We start from the raw sequence: 22,452 nt of genomic DNA on the forward strand, positions 1-22,452 counted from the left end.
GAGTAAGAATGGAACATTTCTAACCTTATTCTGATTATTTTGGACGCAAGACGCTTAACTTGTTGTCTAAGATATTCACCTCCGTCCATAGACTTTAGTACAATCTAATCACAAACTCTTTTCATAAATTCTTATTCAATGTAAAATCAACAAAGCCCATCAAACCTTATTTTTTGCGCCTTAGGGAACCCCTCTGAAAATCCTTTTCTCAAAGGTAAAATCAACCAACACACAAACATTTTCTACTATGAACTACGAATCTCTGATTCCTCATCCCCGATGAGTGATACGTAGGCACAAGGGCCACAATCCTTGGCGAGTACAATAAACAAAAACTCCCAGAGTCCAATCATTTTTTACACTCTTTTGAAAATAAAACAATAAATGTGATAAATACCCGCATACGTTAAAAAAAATGGTTCCCATGGAGTACCATGGATGCGGGGGGTGCTAATACCTTCCCCTTGCGTAACCGACGTAACCCAAACCTCGGTTGCGAGACCGATTCCTTATCCCTTTTTTGTGCTTCCCGTGCGCATCTCTTTGTTCGAAGGTTTTATCGACTATTTCCCCTCTCCTCTCTGATAGAGGTAAACCAAATAAAATTTGGTGGCGGCTCTTCTGACTTTTCCTTCTCCCCTTTGAGGAGGCATATTCTTTTGTTCAAGTCTCAGTTCCCTTGTTATCGAAACCCCGATAGCGACAGGTAGAAATATGCATTTCTATAAATTTTAAAAATAGTACATTTTGATCTTGAAATAAAGTAGTACACCAAAGTTCATGGTACATTTAATTTCCTTTCAAAAAGAAAAAAAACTAAAGTGCAAGTGTGACTAAAATCTTTCATCCATCGTGCCATCTTCCTCACTTCATGTGCTCCATGATTCATCCTCACCTTGCAAAATCAGCAAACATATCATGAGCACCATAAACGCATAGCATGAACATAAACTCAGCAACATAATAACACATTTATCCATCATCTATCCAAGCATGACATACATAAAAAAGAAATCAAATGGGACCCTTCAAGTAGCGTAGATCATACACATACATACACATTGCAAAAGCAACAGAAAGTAATACCATCATACATCCAAAACAAAAGTCAGAAGTAGCAGCAAATAATCCAATTTTCAAATTACACCATCCATACATAGCATCACATAGGCAAACTTTGGGGACCACGAGAATTCTAAATAATAGTCACATGGATGTATCACACGCACCACTAAAAAACTCCACAAAATCAACAAAGTTCTAACGGATTCATTCACCAATTTCACCTCAAATCCTTCACACGAACCAAATATTTTCATAACAAGAAATCACACATGTTGAAGTGATTCCTCACCCTATAAAAAATTGGCTTATATTTCATTCCAAATCACACATGAAGCTAATATTTTACAATAGCAAAAACTCTGCAGAATTCTAAGTAGACCCGACTTGCTATAGATTAGTTCCTACATGAACTAATCTATGTGAGTATTAGGGTAATATTTTTCTGCCTAGTTAGCTCCCTATTTTCTCCACCATTAAACCCTACCTGAATCTCTATTCAAATTCATTTTACTCTGAATTTCACACTGAAACTCAGAGTCAGAAAGAGCTAAACTAAACCTGTCAGCGACATATAACACAGTAGCAAAGAAATTGGAGCAAAAGAGGAACCAAATAGAGCACGAGAAATAACACAGCGAGGATCAAGATTTTTTCACCTGAAAAGGTTCGGTAGTCCTCTTTCCTTCTTTAAATTCCATAGCGTCTGACATGACTGTTGAACACTTAGCTTTGCCTTAAACCATTGACTCTTGGACTTGTGTGTTATTATTGACTTCAACTTGCTTGAAATATTTTATGTTATTTCGTACTCGCTGCTCTGTTTGATGTTTGAATCGTTGATGGTTGTTGATTTTTGAATGAATTATGGATGGTTTGAGTTTTGTGAGATTAGGGTTTTGGGTGGTCTGATCCCGTCGTTTGGCTTGGATTTAGGTGAAATAGAAGTCAGATTTGAAAAAAATGAGGTAAAAAGAGGAAGGGGGTTTATGTTTAGGTTTTTGTGGTTGGTTGTGGTTGGCCACCAAAGAGGACGGTGGCACCACCGCCCCTCTCCAGTGAGGTTAGATGAGGAAGATGACCGGAACGGTGCAAAGTTTATTCTTGAAGAGAGAGAGAGAGAGAGGAAAGTTACAAATGAACTTTCTCCCTCCTGATTCAACGTTTTTGTCCCTTTCCTTTTATTGCATGTACACCACTTGTGTGGCCTTCCTAGACCAAGTGGCCAACCCTGGTGCTGCCACATCATATTAACTGCTGGTCAACTGGGTATCCCACATGGGTCCCCCACCATAGCTATCATGTGTGTGCGCGTTTCTACACCCTCATGGACCATATGATCCTCTAGATCCCCCTTTGTCAGCACATCATGTGGTTTAAAGAAAGGCAAGTTTTTGATTCTCTCCTTGGCCCTTGTTGGATTGGGCTTGGATCGAAATTCCTATTTACACCCTTTTTTTCTGCTGTGTGTTTGTGTTTTGGGCCATTGGTTTTTTTTGTCATATATATATATATATATATATATATATATATATATATATATATATATATATATATTGATAAATATTTTCATTATGATGTTCTAAGAAGAAACCAATTGTGGTACTCTCTTCTTGTGAGGTTGAATACATTGTAACGTCTACATGTGCGTGTCACGATGTATGGTTGATGAATTCGATGAAGGAGTTGCGAAACGAAGAGTATGAAGTTGTGACATTAATGATAGACAATGTTTCCTCTATAAACCTTGCAAAGAATCTCATTGCACATGAGAGAAGCAAGCATATAAAGATGTGTACTAATAAAAAATACAGGTGTGTATGAAATTCATACAAGATTAAGGGATACTCAGAGGCCTTAGTAGGCTTATAACAGTTTTGAGTGGTAGGGACTTGTCCACGACGGCGAGAAGTCTTGTATGATGGTGTTACGATGTTTATGGTTATCTGAGAGGCCAACTCACGTGAGGTGAGAGGCTCTGTGTATAAGCATGTTGCTTTAGGTATTATGTGTAAGTAATGAGATATCCCTTCTCCGGTTAGGAGGAGAGATATTTATAGGGGCCTTTGGGCCTAGAGCTTAGAAAACCCTAAGAGGTGGTAACCACTCCCCTTTGACTGAGGGAGGTTGTGACTACATATTCTTCAAGAAGTAATAGTATGGCTTAGTCTGTATAACTGGTAGAGGGATATTGGTGTTGTGCATATGTATTATCAGGTGGGAGAGCCCCCATGCGGCATAAAGGAAGTGCCCAAGCGTCGCCCTTACCCGGGGAGTCTCACAAATATAACACTACACATCCCCTCAAGCACGAGGACTTGTAAAAAGGAAAGGCGTTTTAAGGCTTATCGCAGGGCTTCTCCATGGTATGGGGTGAGCGTTTTTAAATGGGAAGTGAGTTCATCACCTGAAGACGATCTTTTTAATGGGAGACGAGTCCCTCGACTTGGGGAGAGTCTCTCAACTGAAGACAACCTTTTTAATGAGAGACAAATCCCTTAAAACTTGGAGCGGGTACCTCAGTTGAAGGCGAACTTTTTTATGGGAGGCGAGTCCCTCATATGAAAACGACCTTTTTAATGGGAGACAAATCCCTTAGCTCGGGCTAGTCCCTCAATTGAAGGAAACCTTTTTAATGGGAGGTGAATCTATCAGCTTGGGGCGAGTCCCTCAACTGATTGTGACCTTTTTAATGGGAGGTGAATTCCTCTTTTTTGTTGGCGTAAGCCCCTTAAATGGGGCTAAGTCGCCTCCCTCTTTCTCAGATGTCTTCTGATTAACCACCATGTTAGTTGAAAATGTCAATTAGTCATTCAATCATGTTTACTTCCATTTAATGTAAGTAATGATAACCTATTTTTCAAGAGTTTAAACGCTAGTGCCACATGCCATAAATGCACTGAGCTTTTCAAATTTTTGAGGGATCCTAAAGGGTTCCTTGTGGTTTTATTTTTCTTATAAAAGCTTTTCTTTATGTTCCATTTGTTCTATTTTACTCTCACGATTTCTACAAACTCCTTCGACCTGCATAAATTCTCTACACCCTCCTGATTCTTTGTTCACAACCTTTCTAGATAAGAATTTCTTTTTCTCTCCCTTTCTTCTGTAGTAGTTCTAAGTAAGGATTTATGAAAATAAAAAAATAAAAATCGAAATACGGTTTTAAGATAGTGTAGAGCTGTATTTGTTGAGGATCATTCTCTTTATCGTCTGCAACCTTGTGATGGAGTTTAAAGTGAAGATGAGGTAGACACAAAAATGTAAGCTTATTGCTTTAAGAAGTTGCTTTTGTCATTTTGAATACCATGCCATTTTTATTACATTTAGAAGTTATTTTGATGAGAAATGACAGTTGATTATAATTATTAAATATGATTGTACTTTTAATTTTATGTATTTTTTTTTTCTTTCTATTTTTTTAGTATTTATATATCTGGATGGAATTTATGTTTACTTTGCACATCATTTTTTAATCTTCACAATATCGGCCATTCCACTTTATCACTATAGCATTTATGCCGCTATCTAGGATTAACAACATAGAATAAATTCTCCTTTGCTTGCCAACACTGTCTTCACAATCAAACTCATCTCACTTAACCTAGAATAAAGAAGAAGAAAAAAGCATAATGTATTCATTTTCCAACATAACTTATAACATGAATGTGCCAAATTTTACAGCTCCACCGACCTTAATGCGACCTATGCTTCCAGATGCAACTCAACACAGAATAAGGAGCCTCACAAGTATGTTACATATATTGACTCTGATATTCACCATAAAATTCAATGCTTCATACAAACATAAGAAGTATAAGATTAAAGTCTCTCTTCCTGGAACTCTACTTTGCATTCTTACCCTTTCCAAACCATTCAGCCATCTCGTCATCATCAGAACTCTGGTTATCAGAAGAACAAAACTCGTCATCAGTTTCACTTTGCCATAAATGCTTTTTGCACTGATTTGGCGACTCGTTCTTATAATCTTCTCCCTTTTCTATCTTAGACATGACAGTCTTACCTCCAGCAATAGGAAAAGCTAACATTTCTGAAGTATCATTTGAGTTCTCTAAATACATATGATGTTCATTTCCATCTTCAACAAATCTCCACTTTTGTGAATCTCTATTACTGCTCTTTCTTTCCAACGCCATTGGTGATTCTTTGTTACTATCAAACCGATATCCTGCAAAAGTCAATCTGCTATCTTCTCCTTGAGGTTGAAGGGAAGAGTTTGAAGTATTTGACACCTTAGGTCTTCTATGATCACATTTCAGGCAAACCATGTTTCTTCTGAAATTTATATAGTTACACCTACACAAACAGTTTTCATTTCAGTACAAAGTAAAACAAAATACTAGAAACAAAAATAACTGAAACAAAATAACAATAACTTACGATTCGCATTCCCACTCCCCTGGATTAACGCGGCGATTTGAAGGCCCCTCTTTGCATTGCAAACATCTTGTATTCCTTGCAAAATTGAGGAAGTTGCATCTGCAAATACCAAATTAATAGTCTTACTTAGAAATTAAATACTAGTCATACAAAAGCTACATGATATACTCGGTCATTACTTGTTGCATATCCAATCTCCCTTCTTCAAAGGTAAATGATTATTATCCTCCTTCAATTGCTTGAGTTTTTCCTCACAGAAGTTGTCACAGTGCAAGCACTTGATATTTCTCGCGAAGTTGTGAAAATTGCATCTAGCAATGAATTTGAAACGAAAGCGTAAACAGGTAAAAAAAAGAAGAAAAAAATAGTGCAAGTGTTTTACAATGAATGAGTACTAGTTGGAAATAAAGCCATACTTGGGGCAAAGCCAATCGCCTTGCTTCATAGGACCATTTTTTTTGCCTTTATCTTGTGGGTTGGGATGAACTTCTTTGATAGCAACCTCTGCTGTATCTGAAAAATTGGGGTTTCTGTCTTCAGTACTGCACTCTACTATCTTCTTCAGCAGTCTTCTCACAGATTCTTTTACCATTTTATTAAGAGATGGTTTGTTATCCACTGAACCAATAATCGGGTCAAGCCCATAAGTCAAAATAATACGCATAACATCCACTGTTCTTCCACCTTCATCTTCACGCGCATTCACAAATGCCCTTTCACAGTTCCCCCTCAAATTGCACGAGCTGCACACCTGGTTGTAGCATCAGTGAATTGAAATTTTAGGGAAAAAATGGTCATCACCAACATTTAGAAGCGAAATTGTAAACTATGCAATAAAGAAAAGTAAATGATTGTGGAAACATGGTCATCACCAACATTTCCCTCATCAATGCCCGCATATGCTCTCAGACGCTTTCCTGAGTTGATCACTTTCCTATCCAAGCTTGGACATCCAAATGTTACAATAACTCCTATATCTTTTCGAGACAAAAACCTGCCATTTGGAAAATTACTTCTGAGCAAATTATGTTTACCTCGCAACAAGAAATTTTGTTTTATTGAAACAAGGCAACCATTACACTACCAATGTCACATAGTACTAAACACAAACACCTTGCCTACATACCTAAACATCACATTCAAGACCAACCTTTTCACAAACAAAACAACTCAAGTTACGTAAAAGAACACATTTCTATTCACCTTAAAAGATGAGAATGGTCTCTACCAAAGTTAAGGCAAGCGGTTCTAATAAGATTGGATTCTTTTGAACCCAAACAAGGATTCAAAAATGGGTTACCCTCTGCATGGAAATGACCCTTTTTGAGCAAACATTCCATCAAGTCTACCCATTCAGGCCAAGGATGAGAAATCTGAAACGCGGGTTTCTCTTCATCTTGTTGTTGTTGTTGTTGTGGTTGATGATTCTTCCATTTGCATTCATACAATTCGTTTTGGTTTGGATTGGAATGTGTGTGGATGAGTGAAGTGAGGACAGTTTTGCCGTTGAAAATTGTTGTTGGGGTGTAGTGAAACTGATGACAACGTTTCGAAATGTTTCGGATCATCATCCCCTACTCCTTTTGGCTTCACCTCAATTTTATGCGTGATGATGATATTTGATTTTTTTCATCAACTAAAATCACTTAAACTCGGAAATTAATTTAATAGTAGAATTTATGCTTCAATTAATATTTCACCTCCACTATTTCATATTCATGATGTTTATGAGATAGGTGTAAATATATAGAGTTATAAATACAAAATAGTGAATTCAAAAAAAAAAGTAGCTTTATTTTTTTTTAATAAAAAAAAACTTTATTGAACAAAATAACAAAGAAATATAAGGTGACCTATAGGATCCAACCAAGAGACAAAAACATAACTAAAAATCAACATCAATCCACCATAAGATTAGTGTTATGCTTTCTAATTTTTGGATTAGACCAATTTCTATGGCTAAAGTGTCTATAACTATAATACCAATATTTATATTATTCATAGTTATTTCATATCTAATGTAGTTTCTATATCTCCAGATTTCATACATAGTCTCGGCTGTTGTGCTCCTAAGAATACACGTTTTTTCATCCCTTGCCTTTCCCATTTTGAATAATTCACTTGAGCTCTTCATTCCAACCATTGGATTCATGACCAGTGTTTGTCCAATCAAGGACTTGCTTCCAAATGCTCCTCATTTGGGGACAAGAGAAAAACAAATGGTCAACTGTTTCCACCTGTGTGCAGAAATTACACTGGTTGTTTTCGAGCAGGTCAAACGTTTGAGTCTCTCCTTTTGTGGCCAACCTATTATGACATGTCAACCAAAACACATAAAGGGCCCTAGGCCGCGTCGGGTTCCTGCATAACAAATGTCTCCATTCCACTTTAGGGAACTCCTCTTTGATGAAGTTATAAACCTTCATGGTCTCAAACTTCTTTATCATACTATTCCACTCATTCATGCTCTGAATTATCCCCATTTGTTTCAAGATAGCTTTGATGATCCAAGACGCATTCTTGTTCACCTGCACACTCATAAAGGCCCGCTCTTTATGTAATAAGTATGCACCCATTTGATCCATAAACTATTGGTCTTACCACTGAGATTCCACAACAATTTCGCCATGTTTGCTTTGTTCCACTCCTCCAAAGACATCAAGTTTAAACCACCTTAATCTTTTAAGGTGCATGCATGCTTCCACGATACATGTGACTTTTTAGAGATAGTATCCCCCTAGTCCAGAGAAACGATCTACAAATAGAATCGATCTTTTGGATCACCTTCTTGGGAAAAGAAAGGCATTTTTAACAATGCTCCATGTGGACCTAAAAAACTTTGCGCCAAAGCCATCTACACCAGGGTTTTTAAGTCACCAATATCCTTTAGAGCCTTTACAGTCTCAGACTCATTCACATGGGTCTCAAGCATCCACTCTTTTTCATTAGACAACTGAGGTCCCTCCCCCATAGTAGCAATGTCTATGCCATACAAATTATCATTAGCCTTTCCCATAAGGTTCCCATATAACCTTAGGATTTAATTTTCAATGTCTTCCTTATTGGTAAGAAGGGTGCCATCTTCCTTGTATAAATTTCTCATATCATTATGTATATGTTTGACCTTGACGTGAGTATAGAAGTATCTATTATTTTCATCCCCAAGTCTTAACCAATTTATTTTAGCTTGTTGCCTAAGAATTTGTTCCTCAATCTCACTCCTTCTTATGACCTATTCAGTACCAGTTTTAAGAGATGATGATTTCGGTATTTGTCGTGTCTTGCATAAGCTTTTGTTGGGCTTCCAAGAGGTACTATCCAGCCTTCTTCAGGTTGTGAGTGTCCCCATCAGATGTTTGCTCAGAGCCCTGATGAATGTCTATAATCTATGCATATTCTTCCATACCACATACATGGGCCTCCCAGTTATAGGAGTCATCCATCTAGAAGCCACCTCTGCTTGATAGCCTTCCATGGATGTAACATTATTCAGGAACTTGAAATTAGCCCTCCTCATGTGTCGGTCCTGAGTATGACTATCCAACATAGTAAAGCTTGGCCAAATATTCCTGGGGTTAAAATGTTTAGAGTAATATTCATGTACTTTTGAAACCACTTCACATTAGCCAACACTCTATCAATTCTAGAGTATATGACTCCCTCTACCTACTTGTTAGACCAATTATAGTAATCTCCTATACTGCCCATCTCAAACAAGTTAGTTCTTTTCATCATGGTTGCCAAGTCCTTGTGATCGTTTTCATGAACCAGATTTTCAACCATCATATCCATAGTCTTTGACACATTACTAAAATCATAAATCAGGCACCAGTGGCCCTAGTGGGTTTGGTGAATCTTCTCAATTTCCTTTCGTAACCTCCTTCTTTGTTCCAACTGGTTTAGGGCATAGACAGTAGTGAACCAGTGCAAGAAATTTCCATTGAGATCATAAATTCCACAGTGGAGCATTTGCACAGTGCTAGCAATTTATCTAATCTCTCTGGCTTAGCACCTTCTCTTCAGTAGAGTCAAGTGGTTCCTCATCTTCAAGTTGCTCTTCTTTGTCAATTTTCTTGTGTGTTTATGTGGGATTTGTGGAATTTTCGGGTGACAATGGAACCTTACGGCATGGCCGCCCTCTTCCCCTCCCCCGCGTTATCATGCTCCCCAAAGGTTAAAAAGTAGTGTTACTTTTATACAAATAAATGAATAATAATCATTTCTGCATTATAATTAAATTTTGATGTAAATACACTCTTTATCTCTATTTTAATATTTTTAATGTTTTAGTCTCTCATTTAATCATTCTTAATATATACACTCTCTAATCACTTTTATAAACAAATTTAACTTTTTTTTTGGTATATTTAACAATTGATATATATGAATTATATATGAATTAAATTCACCAATTGTTAAATGTATTTAAAAAGTCGAGTTTACTATAATAGTCAATGGAAGCTATATGACATTAACGTGCCAATCTCAACATGATGCATCTGAAGGTGGACTAAATAACATTGATTTTATAATATTATTTATAACAATAAATAATAAATAAAAAGAATACATGATTTTGTGTTAACATATATTTCTTTCGTATTTACTTTTTAAATGTTTCTATAAAACAAACCATGTATCAATTACATCTACTAAATGATAAGTGTTCAATTCTCACTCTACAATGCCAGTGTCCTCCCACTCTGTATTTTAATTATAGAACATCTCTCTCTCTCTCTCTCTCTCTCTCTCTCGCTCTCTCTCTCTCTCCTCTCTCTCTCTCTCTCCTCGGCTCTCTCTCTCTCTCTCTCTCCTCTCTCTCTCTCTCTCTCTCTCGCTCTCTCTCTCTCTCTCTCTCTCTCTCTCTCTCTCTCTCTCTCTCTCTCTCTCTCTCTCTCTCTCTCTCTCTCTCTCGCTCTCTCTCTCGCTCTCTCTCTCTCTCTCTCTCTCTCTCTCTCTCTCTCTCGCTCTCTCTCTCTCTCTCTCTCTCTCGCTCTCTCTCTCTCTCTCTCTCTCTATATATATATATATATATATATATATATATATATATATATATATATATATATATATATATATATATATATATATATATATATATATATATATATATATATATATATATATATATATATATAAAATAACTTATCTTTTTATAGAATAAAAGGTACATTCTTATGTCTAAATGTTATTGTAGTTTTTTTATATTTGAATTTACTAAATTCAATGTTTTGTCTCCTGTGTTTGAATTGCATCACTTGGAATAAAAAAAAGTTTCTATACAAAAAAAATAATGGACTGGATTTGAGAAGACGAAAGTGGAATTGCATATGCATGAGTATGAACATAATAGGCTTGCATGCATTGAACGTTTAATATGCTTGCTTTCTAATACATAGTAATTTACAATCCGCAATCTATGTTTCTTTTCAATAGTTTTGCGGGCTTGGTGGCAGTTATGTGTCAACTTAGATATATGTTATCTTATGTTTATTTCCAATAGTATTGGGGGCTTGGTGGCAAGTGTGTCAACTTAAAAATAACGACTTGACACACAAATTCCCAATACAACGTGATGCACTTCGGGTTAAAAAATGATGACGCAATATATCAGAGGATGATGAACAAGATATTTTAAGAAGAAATAAGATGCTTGAAGTGTACATGGATAACATGATTGTGAAATCTAGACATGAGGAGCATCACGCTCAACACCTCCAACGGGTATTTAAGAGGGTTCAACAATATAATATAAGACTCAACTTAGAGAAGTGCACCTTCAGGGTAAGAGCCGACAAGTTCATAGGCTTCTATCTGACTAAGCGAGGGATTGAAGCAAGCCCCGACAAGTGTGAAACATACATATGAGTTTGTTGACATTGAAAAAGGATGTCCAAAAATTAAACGATATGTTGACTTCCCTTAACAGTTTCATTTCAAAATCCACCAAACATGTTTTGCCATTCTACAAGTTATTGAGAAAGAAAGTGGAATTTGATTGGACACCAAACTGCAAAGAGGCGTTTTTTGGGTGTGAATATGGAAGTAGAAAAACGGTCTAGAAGGGGGTGAATAGATCCAAATTAAAAAATGAAACCTCCATTTTCCAAAATCAGTGTGTTTTCGAAAATGAGTTGCGTGCGGAAGGTTTGAACCGAAAATGAAAATTATACAATCAATTATGATCAAGCAAATACACAACTTGTTTCACAAATATCCAAGATTATAAACAATGAAATGTTTGGTATGAATTAACTCAAGTTGTGTAGTGACACAAAGTGTACACAATTCGTTTTCAGATTTATCAATTACAATACTAGCTTGGCTAGTTGTCAAATTCCAACAAAAACTAATCTTTACATAATTAATCGCTATCAAGAACAAAACAATATAATATAACGAAATTGAAAATCCGAGCATGCAATTACTATGAACATATGAGCTAAATATCTAAGAAGTATATACAACAATGATGATCACATATTAAACAAAGATAAACATGTCACAAGCAACATGACGCAAATAGACACGCAACACAAACGTTCAATAACTAACAACTAAGTGATCAAACTTGTAAATCAAGGTATGCCTTAACAATAATAAATAATGCATGAACAAGTAATCAAAAGTCTTAATGCATATAATTAGCAATAAACATTTAAAATATTTAAATGCAAGTAAGAACAATCAAAGACATAAGCTAGAGATGAATCAATGAGGTATGGAGAAAATAAGCAAACCAATCCATAGCTCTAGCATAAAATACATAGAATGATACAAGGGTTAGAGACATACCATTTTAGGTTTGTAGAAGCTATGCTTTTCTATAAGAAAGTGTTAGTGTAATTAAAATATATAGCAAACAAAACAAAAAAACCAAAATCCCATTCTACTTAAGGCAAGATGAGTCTAAGACTCCTAAGTCCCTACATATTTTGTGGAAGGATTTCGAAGACAACGGTTTGTAAAAATGTGAGCAAGCTGACTTTTTGTGTCAACGTGCTAAAAATAACGTCTCCTTTCTCCACATGATCTCTTAAGAAATGATGTCGGATCTCAATCTGTTTAGTCGGTGAGTGTAGTACTGGATTCTTAGTAAGACTTATAGCACTAATGCTATCGCACTTAATTGGAACGCAACCAACTTTTAAATCGTAGACTAATAGTTATTGCTTAATCCATAGGACTTGTGCACAATAAATACTGGCAGATACATATTCAGCCTCAACGGTAGAAAGAGCAACACTGTGTTGTTTCTTACTATGTCAAGAAACTAAGCAACTTCTAACCAATTGACAAGTACCACTAGTACTCTTCCTATCCGACTTGCACCCTATGAATCCGGAATCAGAATATCCTACTAAGCTACAAGCACTTCCCTTTGGATACCAAAGACCGTGAATAGAGGTTTCATAAGATATCTCAAAATATGTTTAACAATCTTAAAGTGGTAATCCTTAGGCGATGCTTGATTTCTAGAACACATGCACACACTAAACATGTTATCGGGCCTACTTGAGGTTAAATAGAGTAAGGATCTGATTATACCTCGATACCTAGTTATGTCAAAATCTACTCCTCTTTCATATTTGTCTATGAGCACATTTGAAGCCATTGGAGTTGAGATAATCTTTGAATCTTTCATCTCGAACTTCTTGAGAAGATTTAGAGAATACTTTGTTTGACTTATGAAAGTCCCTTCTTCACCTTGCTTAATTTTTAATCCTAAGAAGCATGTTAACTCTCCCATAAACAACATATCTTCTTCCCATACCATGTAGGCTCTACGACCTTTGGAAGATTTTCCCCTTGTCTTGTAGAAGCCTTATCTTTGCTTTTATGATGTTTGGTGAGATTTGGACATGTAGTTCAATAGTGTCCCAATTTACCATATACGTAGCATGTGAATTTCCATTCATAGCCTTGTCTTTCTTGTGATCCTTCTTTGGTGGATGAGTATTTCTGAAGTTCATTAGACCTTTGTTGGTATGCTTGAGCTTGTTTCTCTTAAGATATATATAATTTTCTCCTTTGAAGTGTATTTCTGAAGTGTACATACATGATCGATTTCCAATATGTATAATTTTCTCCTTTGAAAACTGGTGCTCTATATATGCTCCCTTAGGATCGTTATCTTTCAACATACTCACAAACTTTTGGATGTTGATTAGACACAATTAAAATACAAGCTCTTGATTCCAATTTTTGGGTGTGAATATGGAAGTACAAAAATGGTTTATAGGGTGGTGAATAAACCCAAATTAAAAAATGCAATCGCCTTTTTCCAAAATCAGATTTCCAAAAATGAGTTGTGCGCTGATGGTTTGAAGCGAAAATGAAAATTATACAATCGATTATGATCAAGCAAACACATAGTTTATTTCACAAATATCCAAGATTGTAAACAATGGAGCATTTGGTATGAATTGATTTAAGTTGCGTAGTCACACGAAGTGTACATAATTGATTTAATGTGGATTACTAAATTCAATTTGTTTTCAAATTTATCAATCACAATACTAGCTTAACTTGTTGTCCAATTCCAACAACCTAAGTTTTACATAATTAATCACTATCAAGAACAAAATGATATAATACAACAAAATTAAAAAACCTAGCATGTAATTATTAGAGAGATGACGCCGAGATTTATAGTGCTTCGGCGTTCGTCCTTGCCTGACCTACATGTACTCTTCAATGGTTTCCCATTGGGACATGCATAGTTCCTTGTTATTTGACAAATATTTACAAGAGTTCATACAATCATCAATCCATAATTTACAGCTGAGAATAAATATACTAATTTGGATATATACTTGCATCTAACAAACTTGTCAAACTCTTCTACGTAATCTTTACTCGAATAAGTTTCTTAAAACTTCCAATAACACCAATTCTGCTCCAAGTCTTTGTGTGTAGCTATCAACCCTCTAATCCTACCGGTTCCTTAAGCCGTAATTTTGTCTGAAGATCCACGAAGAACTCCGCCTTATCTGTAGTCTTCCACTTAGTTACTACTAAGGCAATGCTGGAGAGAAAAACCTACTTATTTTCAATGGAATTTGTCACCACCATTGATAATCCCTCTTTTTTGCTAACAACCTGAAAGCTCAACAAGATCTCTAAGAACGGTTAGTATTAAGTACACACCTCCTCCAATCAATCTCATAACTCTAGTTATCAAGATATGGACTCAATTGAAATTGAAGATGTGAGAAATTTGTAACAAGACTTTGAACACTAAAAAAAGAGGAAATTGATTTTTACATAAAATCACACTGAAAAATCTTAACAGAATGATGTATTATGTGTTTAAATGATGACAGAATATGATTTATATGTGCTAGAGATGAAGCACATAAAATGCTTAACAAAAGGTAGTTAGATTTGAATCAAATGAGCAAAAATGAAAGAAATACCTAATTTTTGAAAAATATGCTAGTTGATTCAAATCAAAGAAAACGTAATTCAAATCACAAGCTTTCTGATATGAACTAAGAACAAAAAGTGATTCGAATCAAATTGCCCATAACTGACAGGATTTTTATGGAAAATAATTTATTTTGAAACATGTTGAAAGTTTGATTTGAATCAAATCAAACGGAATTAAACATGATTTGTGAAAAATGAAATTGATTCGAATCATTTACAATTTTTGATTCGAATTAAATTAGACAAAATCTGTTCCCAGGAAAATGATCAAAATCAACTAAAAAATATCAGAAGGATCAAATTGTTGAGTTGAGCTACTGCCCAATTTTGTTAGAATCAAAAATTCAGTGTAAAACTATCTGATTCAAATCAATCTTGTAAAATCTTACATTTTCAATTTTTCAAAAGCTTTTTGAAATTTAACCTTAATCAAATTTTGTCCAAAAACACAAGGTGATTTCATTTCACTATCATATGCTATTAATCAAAGAGCATTTAGATCAAAATCAAATCTAACCATGGTTTTATGCATGCTAAACATGAGAAATGCAATCATGAGGGAGACTCAACGAATGGAAATAAAAACACAGATGAAAGCGATAAGACAAACAACAAAATAACTGGATAGTAGAGACATGCAACTAGACGTTTAAATTTATGAAGAAAACCATGGCTACACCTCTAGTGCTTACCCGACCACTTCTAGGGGAAACTCTGTACTTATATGTAGTAGTCGCAGAAGAATGCGTCGTTCTTATCAAAGAGTAAGACTTTGACCAAAGCCCAATATATTTTGTATCAAAGGCAATATCCGAGATGGAGACACGGTACCAGAAGATCGAGAAAGCAACATTGGAGTTAGTGAAAACCTCGCAAAAGACATAAAAGGCACTTCATAACACACTCTATTATCGTTTGTACAAACATACCACTGAAGAAAGTGTTATATCGGTCGGACCTGGTCGGACATCTGACGAAGTGGTCCGTATATCCTTTTGAGTTCTAAGTGTCTTTCGAGGAAAGGAAAGCGCTAAAGGCTCTGTTGTTCGTTGACTTCCTAGCCGAAATGATCTTGGTACCTCCCAAGACAGGTCATACTTTGGTGGTATTCACGGATAGGTCATCGAACAGCCAAGGAAGAGGAGTAGGTGTAACTCTAGAGAATAACTCTGGGTTGGCGATAGAAGTTTAATTTAAATTTGAGTTCCCAACCACCAACAACCAAGATGAATATGAAGCAGTAATCATAAAGATCACACTGACCAAGGAAATGAAAGTCGATGGCATAAAGCTGAGAACAAACTCCCAATTCATCGACTCTCAAATAAAGATGTGACGCCCAGGAGAATGACCCATTATTACAATAATACCTCTAGCTAGACACTGAAAACCTGGAAAAATTTCATACGTTTGAAATTGATCATGTTCCACAAGAAAAGAATACTTGTGCCGATGTATTATCCCTACTTGCTAACACAAGGAGCCCGAGGATCAATCATTCCTTCGTCTAAGAGACCAGAAAAGCACCAAGCACCAAACCTCAAGGGAAGATGGTGGCAGTCGTTGATAATACCGTCCCACCCTCCTGGAAGACCCCAACTCGAAGGTACATTAAGATGGGAGACCTTCCATTAGATCCATCTGAGGTGGCCCTGGTAAAGAGAAGGGATATTGAATACAACATGATCAAAAGTAATTTATATAAAATATGCATATCTACGCCCCAACTGAGGTGCTTAGGAAAGGAGGAAGCTGACTACACCCTTCTAGAAGTGCACAAAGGGGTAATCTGGCAACACCTAAGGGGATTCAGTGTTGGCAAAGAAGATCTTAAAAGTAGGCTATTTATGGCCGACTATGATCCAGGATTCCCGAGAATATGTGAAAAAATGTGACCAATGCTAGCGACACATGGATGTTTTCAACGCTCCATCCACTGAGTTGCATGTTTTGACATCACCATGGTCCTTCATACAGTGAGGGCTAGATATCCTCAGTTCGTTCACCTCTGCACCAGGGAAACTCAAGTACTTGATCGTAACTGTTGACTATTTTACCAAATGATCGAAGCAGAGACTCTGGAAAATATTACTGCAGCAAATGTTCTGAAGTTCTTTAAGAGAAACGTATTAGCCACGTCTGAGATCCCCAAGCCATTGTAAGAGATAATGGAACACAATTCATAGATAAAAAGTTGAAAATTCGGTTTGAGGAGTTGAAGATCAAGCAACATTTTACGTTAGGGGAACACCCTCAAACAAATGGTCAAGCTTAAGCATCCAACCGAGTGCTAGTTTGAGGTTTAAAGAAAATACCCGAGGAGGCCAAAGGCAATTGGGTCAACAAACTACCACATATCTTGTGGGCTTACCTTAATACCCATCAATAAACTACATGTGAAACCCCTTTTTGGCTCACAAACACTGTAGAAGTAGTCATTCCAATAGAAATTGAAGAGCTGAGCTGGAGGACAACCAACCATTTGTTAGCGAAAGATAATGGCAGAGCCATCACAAAAGAGACCTACCTTCTAGAAAAAAGGAGGATGAAAATCGTTTTCACCAGCACCGTCCTGAAGCAAGCCACAACCACCGGGTACAACCGTCACGTCCAACCAAGTGAGTTCCAAGAAAAGGACTTGGTGTTGCAAAGAGTCGACATAAGAGGGAAAATGCCCGAGACAGAAAGCTACCAGCAAATTGGGAAGGATCTTATCGGGTGCGAACCAACACCAGGAGAGGAGCGTAAATATCGGAGTATCTCGAAGGGGATTAGATACCACAGACTTTGAATGTCATCAAACTGAAGCGGTATTAAAGTTGAAAGAATTATTTATCTACTTGTTTCATTTTTAATGTAACAGACTGGCATAATTATGAACGTAAATACTTTTCTGTAATTTCTTCTATTGCTCTTTTTTCCCATCTTCTCTCTTTTAGGATGTTGGCGGTGGGGAAGTTAAAGATTACACATATTTCTGCGTAGCTGGAACACTCCATTAGGATCAAGCCAATCCAAGGGTGGTAGAGCCTGGAGACATCCACCTCGATCTGAGTCATACTTCAGAGGCAAGAACGGAGATCCTACCCTGAGCCGTGGAATAATTCTCGATGACACGGAGCGAAGTACAAAGATATGACTGTACCGCACCTCGCCGAGTCCAAGTTCCACTATGGAGAAAGCAAGAAAACACATACTACAACAATGAAATCTAATTATAGTGAACAAACAATGAACTATACTTATAGAAAACAAACAAACACTAATAACATCAAACAAACAAACACTAATAACAACGAGCAAAAGGTAATTGAGCATCAAATATCATTTAATGTTAAAATATACACTTTATTTTTTTGGCAAGCTTGTGATGCTAATATAAAAAATTTGTCTTTATATTTAACTCAACTAAGATATACCTACAAGAACACATAATAATTAACGTAAACGTCATTGATGTTTTCAACTAACTTGCAACCAAACATTGGTACATGAAATGACGAGTTCCCCAACTCCCATTTACATTTAATAACTCCAAAATATGACATGTTGACATAGATTGAGCTATAAACATGACTTCATTGTTTTGCAGAGTACTATGATTACATATATAGAGAATAAGAAATGACATATTAATTTGGGCCATTTCTTATCCATATTAATCCTTTTGAAACTGAATTTGATTTGTTTAATATAAAAATATGATCTTTAAACTATGATATAAAACTACGATTGCGTTCTCACTACTATAAAATATACATTTCATAACATCTTATTATCTCGGTCATTAATCACTCTTATTTAGGCGCCTTAAATTTTATTTATTTAATAAATAAAAATTCACCACGGTCTAGTCTATCAACCATTATGATAAATTAAGCATTACATGTTTCGAATCCCATTACCAACAATTTTCTATTTTCTCGTTACAAAATACGGCGACTCCTATTAATTTGTATATATTATATTAAAATGAAATGCTGAAATATGACGTTCATTTTTTCGATCTCAGTGAGTTTAATTTTCTCAAACTCAAAGAGAGTTTAGTTCTCACAATAACACAAAGTTTAATTTTTACAGACACGGTTATTAAAATCCCTGATACAATATATGTGCAATATCTTCATTCATTTTTTCTATACCTTGAAAATTTTGACATTAAAGATCAATCTTAAGATTCAAACATATCGTTTACTTGATAAAGTGAATCTTAACATTAATCTTTAAACCAAGTTTTTCAATATACTTTATTAAATTTTGAAGAAAAGAATAAGCAGGTTGAAAGCGGAATGCGTTAGATTTAATAAAAAGATGAATGACGCACTTCTTCAGATTTATAGATAAATCTCTAAATAATTTCGCCATGATTGTTCAGGAAAACTATGGTAATATGTATACTATATCACTATGGTTATTTTTGTCAACCGTGATGAAAAGTGTTAATAAAAAATTATAAAATATTTTAGTTTATTTTCTTCATAATAGAAATGCCCTAACGAAAGAACAAAAGAAAATGATAGCAAAGACCAATCAAACTCCATCATTTCAGATTTAAATCAAAGTGTGGAAAGACGAAACTTCAATAAGCGGGCACACAAATCATTTCTCCACTTCTTCCTATTCTCGAGAGTTACTATACATTATCTATTTCAGCATCATTTATGTTGAGCAATAGGTTTTTGCTATTTGTTGAGATAGTTATAGGTCTTTATTATTGCTATTTGCTATTTCTAAATGAATGAATATGACGAGTTTGGGTGGTCAGTATTTGAAAAAAAAAAATCAAAGGTGCATTATTTAGTGAAAAACTTTGGATTTCACATGTTAAAAAACACATGTTAAGTTAAAGACAATATTATTTTTATAAAAAGCATTTTTGAAAATATAAAAAAAAAGTTGTTGATATATATATATATATATATATATATTTATTGATTTTAAGAACGTTTTTCAAATTAAAAATATTGTTGATATGATTTTTTTACTTGTTTAATAAATTTACAACATTTCTTTTTCAAACAAAATTTCTTAATATATTTAAAAAAATATTTTTATTTAAATATCAACCTCGGTTTTTATTAAGAAGATAAATATTTTTCCTATATTTACTAATATCATTTTTCATAAAATAAAAAACACTTCAAAAATCTAAATCAGACATAGTGGTTCTTACAACTCAATGATGATCTAATATAATATTGAATGAGTAGTGTCCAAAAACAATATTACTAATATTCAACTTTTGTCGGCTGATGATGCCTGATTGACTAAGCAAATGTGTACTTAAATATCAGCATCAAGAAGTAGACTTAGCAATGTAAACATTTATGATTGGAGAAACCACTTAGAACCCTCTCTCACTCCTCTATTACGCGTATCATAACATTGCTTAGCCTTATATATAATATCACGACAACACACCTCTTTTCAATATATACCTTTCCTTTATCCACACTTTATCAAACTACACTTTGTTCTTTTGCTTCTCATTAATCTTACAATATAAATCAATCAAATATATCCTCTTTTTTTCTTCTCTCTTTTGTGACTTATTACTTACTACGTAAGTCTCTTTGAAGTTCATAACTAGTGAAAAAGTTAAAGTGTTTTTGAAAGAGATCAAAATGGTTTGCATGGTATCTCGTACTGGAAGGGAAATGCAGAGATATAATGAAACTGGTGGTCGCCAAGTTGTAGGGTTAGTCATTTCATTCATTCATCTATGATCATTAATATACGTTCCCTCTTTTTTTAATGCTTTTATTTATATATGTCAAATTGTGTAGGTGCATCCCATACAGATATAAACAAAACATTGATGGCAGTAGGAGCAGTGAATTGGAGGTACTTCTAGTTAGCTCACAAAAGGGTCATAGATTCATGTTTCCAAAGGTAGTGCTTGATTTTGCAAATAAATATTATATAGATTATCTTAAATTTGTTTCTGTTATAAGCATATACTAACATGAATATTGTTTTAATTCAGGGTGGATGGGAAGTTGATGAATCTTTAGAAGAAGCAGCTTGCAGAGAATCCCTTGAAGAAGCAGGAGTTATAGGAATTGTTGAGGTATTAATTGGACAATTTTGTATCTACATGGAAAACTTATTATTTTGATACTTAATTCTAACTTTACTTTATTCATCTATTTATTTTTATTTAATCTATGAATGTCAAAATTTAGAATATGACTGAAATAGTTTGTTTTTGTTAATGCAGGAAGAATTGGGTGAATGGAGTTTCATTAGTAAAAGATATGGTATATACTACGAAGGTCACATGTTTCCGTTACTTGTTAAGGAACAACTTGAGATTTGGGCTGAGAAAAATCTACGGACAAGAATATGGGTAGGTGTTTAAGAATATTTATGGAAAGTTTGATATGTGAAAATTAATAATTGACATGTTTAATTTTGTGCAGATACTAATTGTTATGTTTATAGTTGACATGTTTTGCTCATTGCAAATACTAATTGTTATGTTTTTAATCACTTTTGTGCAGATGAATGTTGTTGAAGCAAGAGATGTTTGTCAGCATTGGTGGATGAAGGAAGCATTAGATATACTTGTTCATAGACTAAATCTACAGAAAAAATAAGTAGCTAGAAGTAATTATTGAAAATGTTTTGCATTTCTTTAGTATAAATATAATGAAGAGCAGTTATTCAAAGTTGGAGAAAAAACTTATCATGTTACATGAGAGGGTCCATATTTCCCATAAGTTAAAATTGAGAGAGCTGTCAAAGTTGCTTTGTATTTATCATATGAAAATAATGTTAGAGCTTGAAATTTTTTGATTGGTTAATAATAGAGAAATTGAATATGGGAGGGAAAGAGAATTAGAGACAGTATTATAATTAAAGAGAGAGTAATTAAGGATGAGAATTTAAATTTTCATTAATTGAGTCAGAAATATTAAATAGTAGAGACAATATATATATATTATATATATATATATATATATATTATATATATATATATATATATATATATATAATTTATAGTATTAAATTTTTAATGATAAGTAAAAAAATTCATATTTAAAAATGATTAATAATTGTTTATTTTAATATGAATAAAATTATTACTCTAGATAAATAATTAAACAATTATGACAATAAAAAGATTTACAATAAACCTTTTTTAATTTTAAAAGTAACTCTTTTATGTTGTCAATTTAATTTTCAATTATATCAAAGCTACAAACACATCATTAATATTTTTTTTAATAACTAATTTATGAAAAACTCAATTGATAATCCAAAAATATATTAGATAATTAAAATAATTCAAATTATTTCTTTTATAATTATATTTTTAAGTGTGGGCAAGATAGTATATTAATCAACAAAATATTCAAAATATTTATTTATTTTTAAAGTACATTCAATTAATTTCTAAATGTTAGTGGGGACTTTAGCCCACACAATTATCAACATAACTTCGTCCCTTCTTTAGACGAGGATGCCCCTTGACATTTATACACAAAATAGTTGGATTGAGATACAAGTAACATAAGTTAAACACAAAAAATAACTACATGTAATTGCTTACACAAA

General features: G+C 34.4%; 2 protein-coding genes and 1 long non-coding RNA gene across 3 annotated transcripts; 1 reads left to right on the top strand and 2 right to left on the bottom strand.

Annotated features, from left to right (window-relative positions):
- Positions 1 to 705: 705 nt before the first annotated feature.
- On the bottom strand, positions 706 to 2,211 carry LOC127091328 (uncharacterized). Its single transcript, XR_007791908.1, has 2 exons — positions 1,722 to 2,211; positions 706 to 895 (listed from the first exon to the last, which is right to left on the bottom strand). It is a non-coding gene; the product is annotated as an uncharacterized LOC127091328 (long non-coding RNA).
- A 2,466-nt stretch (positions 2,212 to 4,677) lies between these two features.
- LOC127091329 (zinc finger protein VAR3, chloroplastic) lies at positions 4,678 to 7,174 on the bottom strand. Its single transcript, XM_051029940.1, has 6 exons — positions 6,664 to 7,174; positions 6,337 to 6,454; positions 5,877 to 6,211; positions 5,640 to 5,771; positions 5,461 to 5,559; positions 4,678 to 5,376 (listed from the first exon to the last, which is right to left on the bottom strand). The coding sequence occupies exons 1-6, from the start codon at positions 7,029 to 7,031 to the stop codon at positions 4,905 to 4,907; spliced, it is 1,524 nt and encodes a 507-aa protein (XP_050885897.1). The 5' UTR covers positions 7,032 to 7,174; the 3' UTR covers positions 4,678 to 4,904.
- A 13,146-nt stretch (positions 7,175 to 20,320) lies between these two features.
- LOC127091332 (nudix hydrolase 18, mitochondrial) lies at positions 20,321 to 21,588 on the top strand. The gene is made up of 5 exons (XM_051029943.1): positions 20,321 to 20,590; positions 20,679 to 20,784; positions 20,879 to 20,962; positions 21,113 to 21,241; positions 21,396 to 21,588. The coding sequence occupies exons 1-5, from the start codon at positions 20,517 to 20,519 to the stop codon at positions 21,489 to 21,491; spliced, it is 489 nt and encodes a 162-aa protein (XP_050885900.1). The 5' UTR covers positions 20,321 to 20,516; the 3' UTR covers positions 21,492 to 21,588.
- Positions 21,589 to 22,452: the final 864 nt, after the last annotated feature.

This window comes from Lathyrus oleraceus, chromosome 6 (genome assembly GCF_024323335.1).
Source record: "Lathyrus oleraceus cultivar Zhongwan6 chromosome 6, CAAS_Psat_ZW6_1.0, whole genome shotgun sequence".
In the NCBI taxonomy this organism is placed as follows: Eukaryota; Viridiplantae; Streptophyta; class Magnoliopsida; order Fabales; family Fabaceae; genus Lathyrus; species Lathyrus oleraceus.

What these genes read in the sequence shown, in the direction of transcription:
- LOC127091329 (XM_051029940.1), bottom strand. Translation starts at nt 7,031, where the DNA reads ATGATGATCCGAAACATTTCGAAACGTTGTCATCAGTTTCACTACACC. An exon ending in GACCATTCTCATCTTTTAAG is followed by an intron (nt 6,455 to 6,663) that starts GTGAATAGAAAT and finishes TCCAAATGGCAG; the next exon opens with GTTTTTGTCTCGAAAAGATA. An exon ending in CGGGCATTGATGAGGGAAAT is followed by an intron (nt 6,212 to 6,336) that starts GTTGGTGATGAC and finishes TGCTACAACCAG; the next exon opens with GTGTGCAGCTCGTGCAATTT.
- LOC127091332 (XM_051029943.1), top strand. Translation starts at nt 20,517, where the DNA reads ATGGTTTGCATGGTATCTCGTACTGGAAGGGAAATGCAGAGATATAAT. An exon ending in GGTGGTCGCCAAGTTGTAGG is followed by an intron (nt 20,591 to 20,678) that starts GTTAGTCATTTC and finishes CAAATTGTGTAG; the next exon opens with GTGCATCCCATACAGATATA. An exon ending in GAGTTATAGGAATTGTTGAG is followed by an intron (nt 20,963 to 21,112) that starts GTATTAATTGGA and finishes TTGTTAATGCAG; the next exon opens with GAAGAATTGGGTGAATGGAG.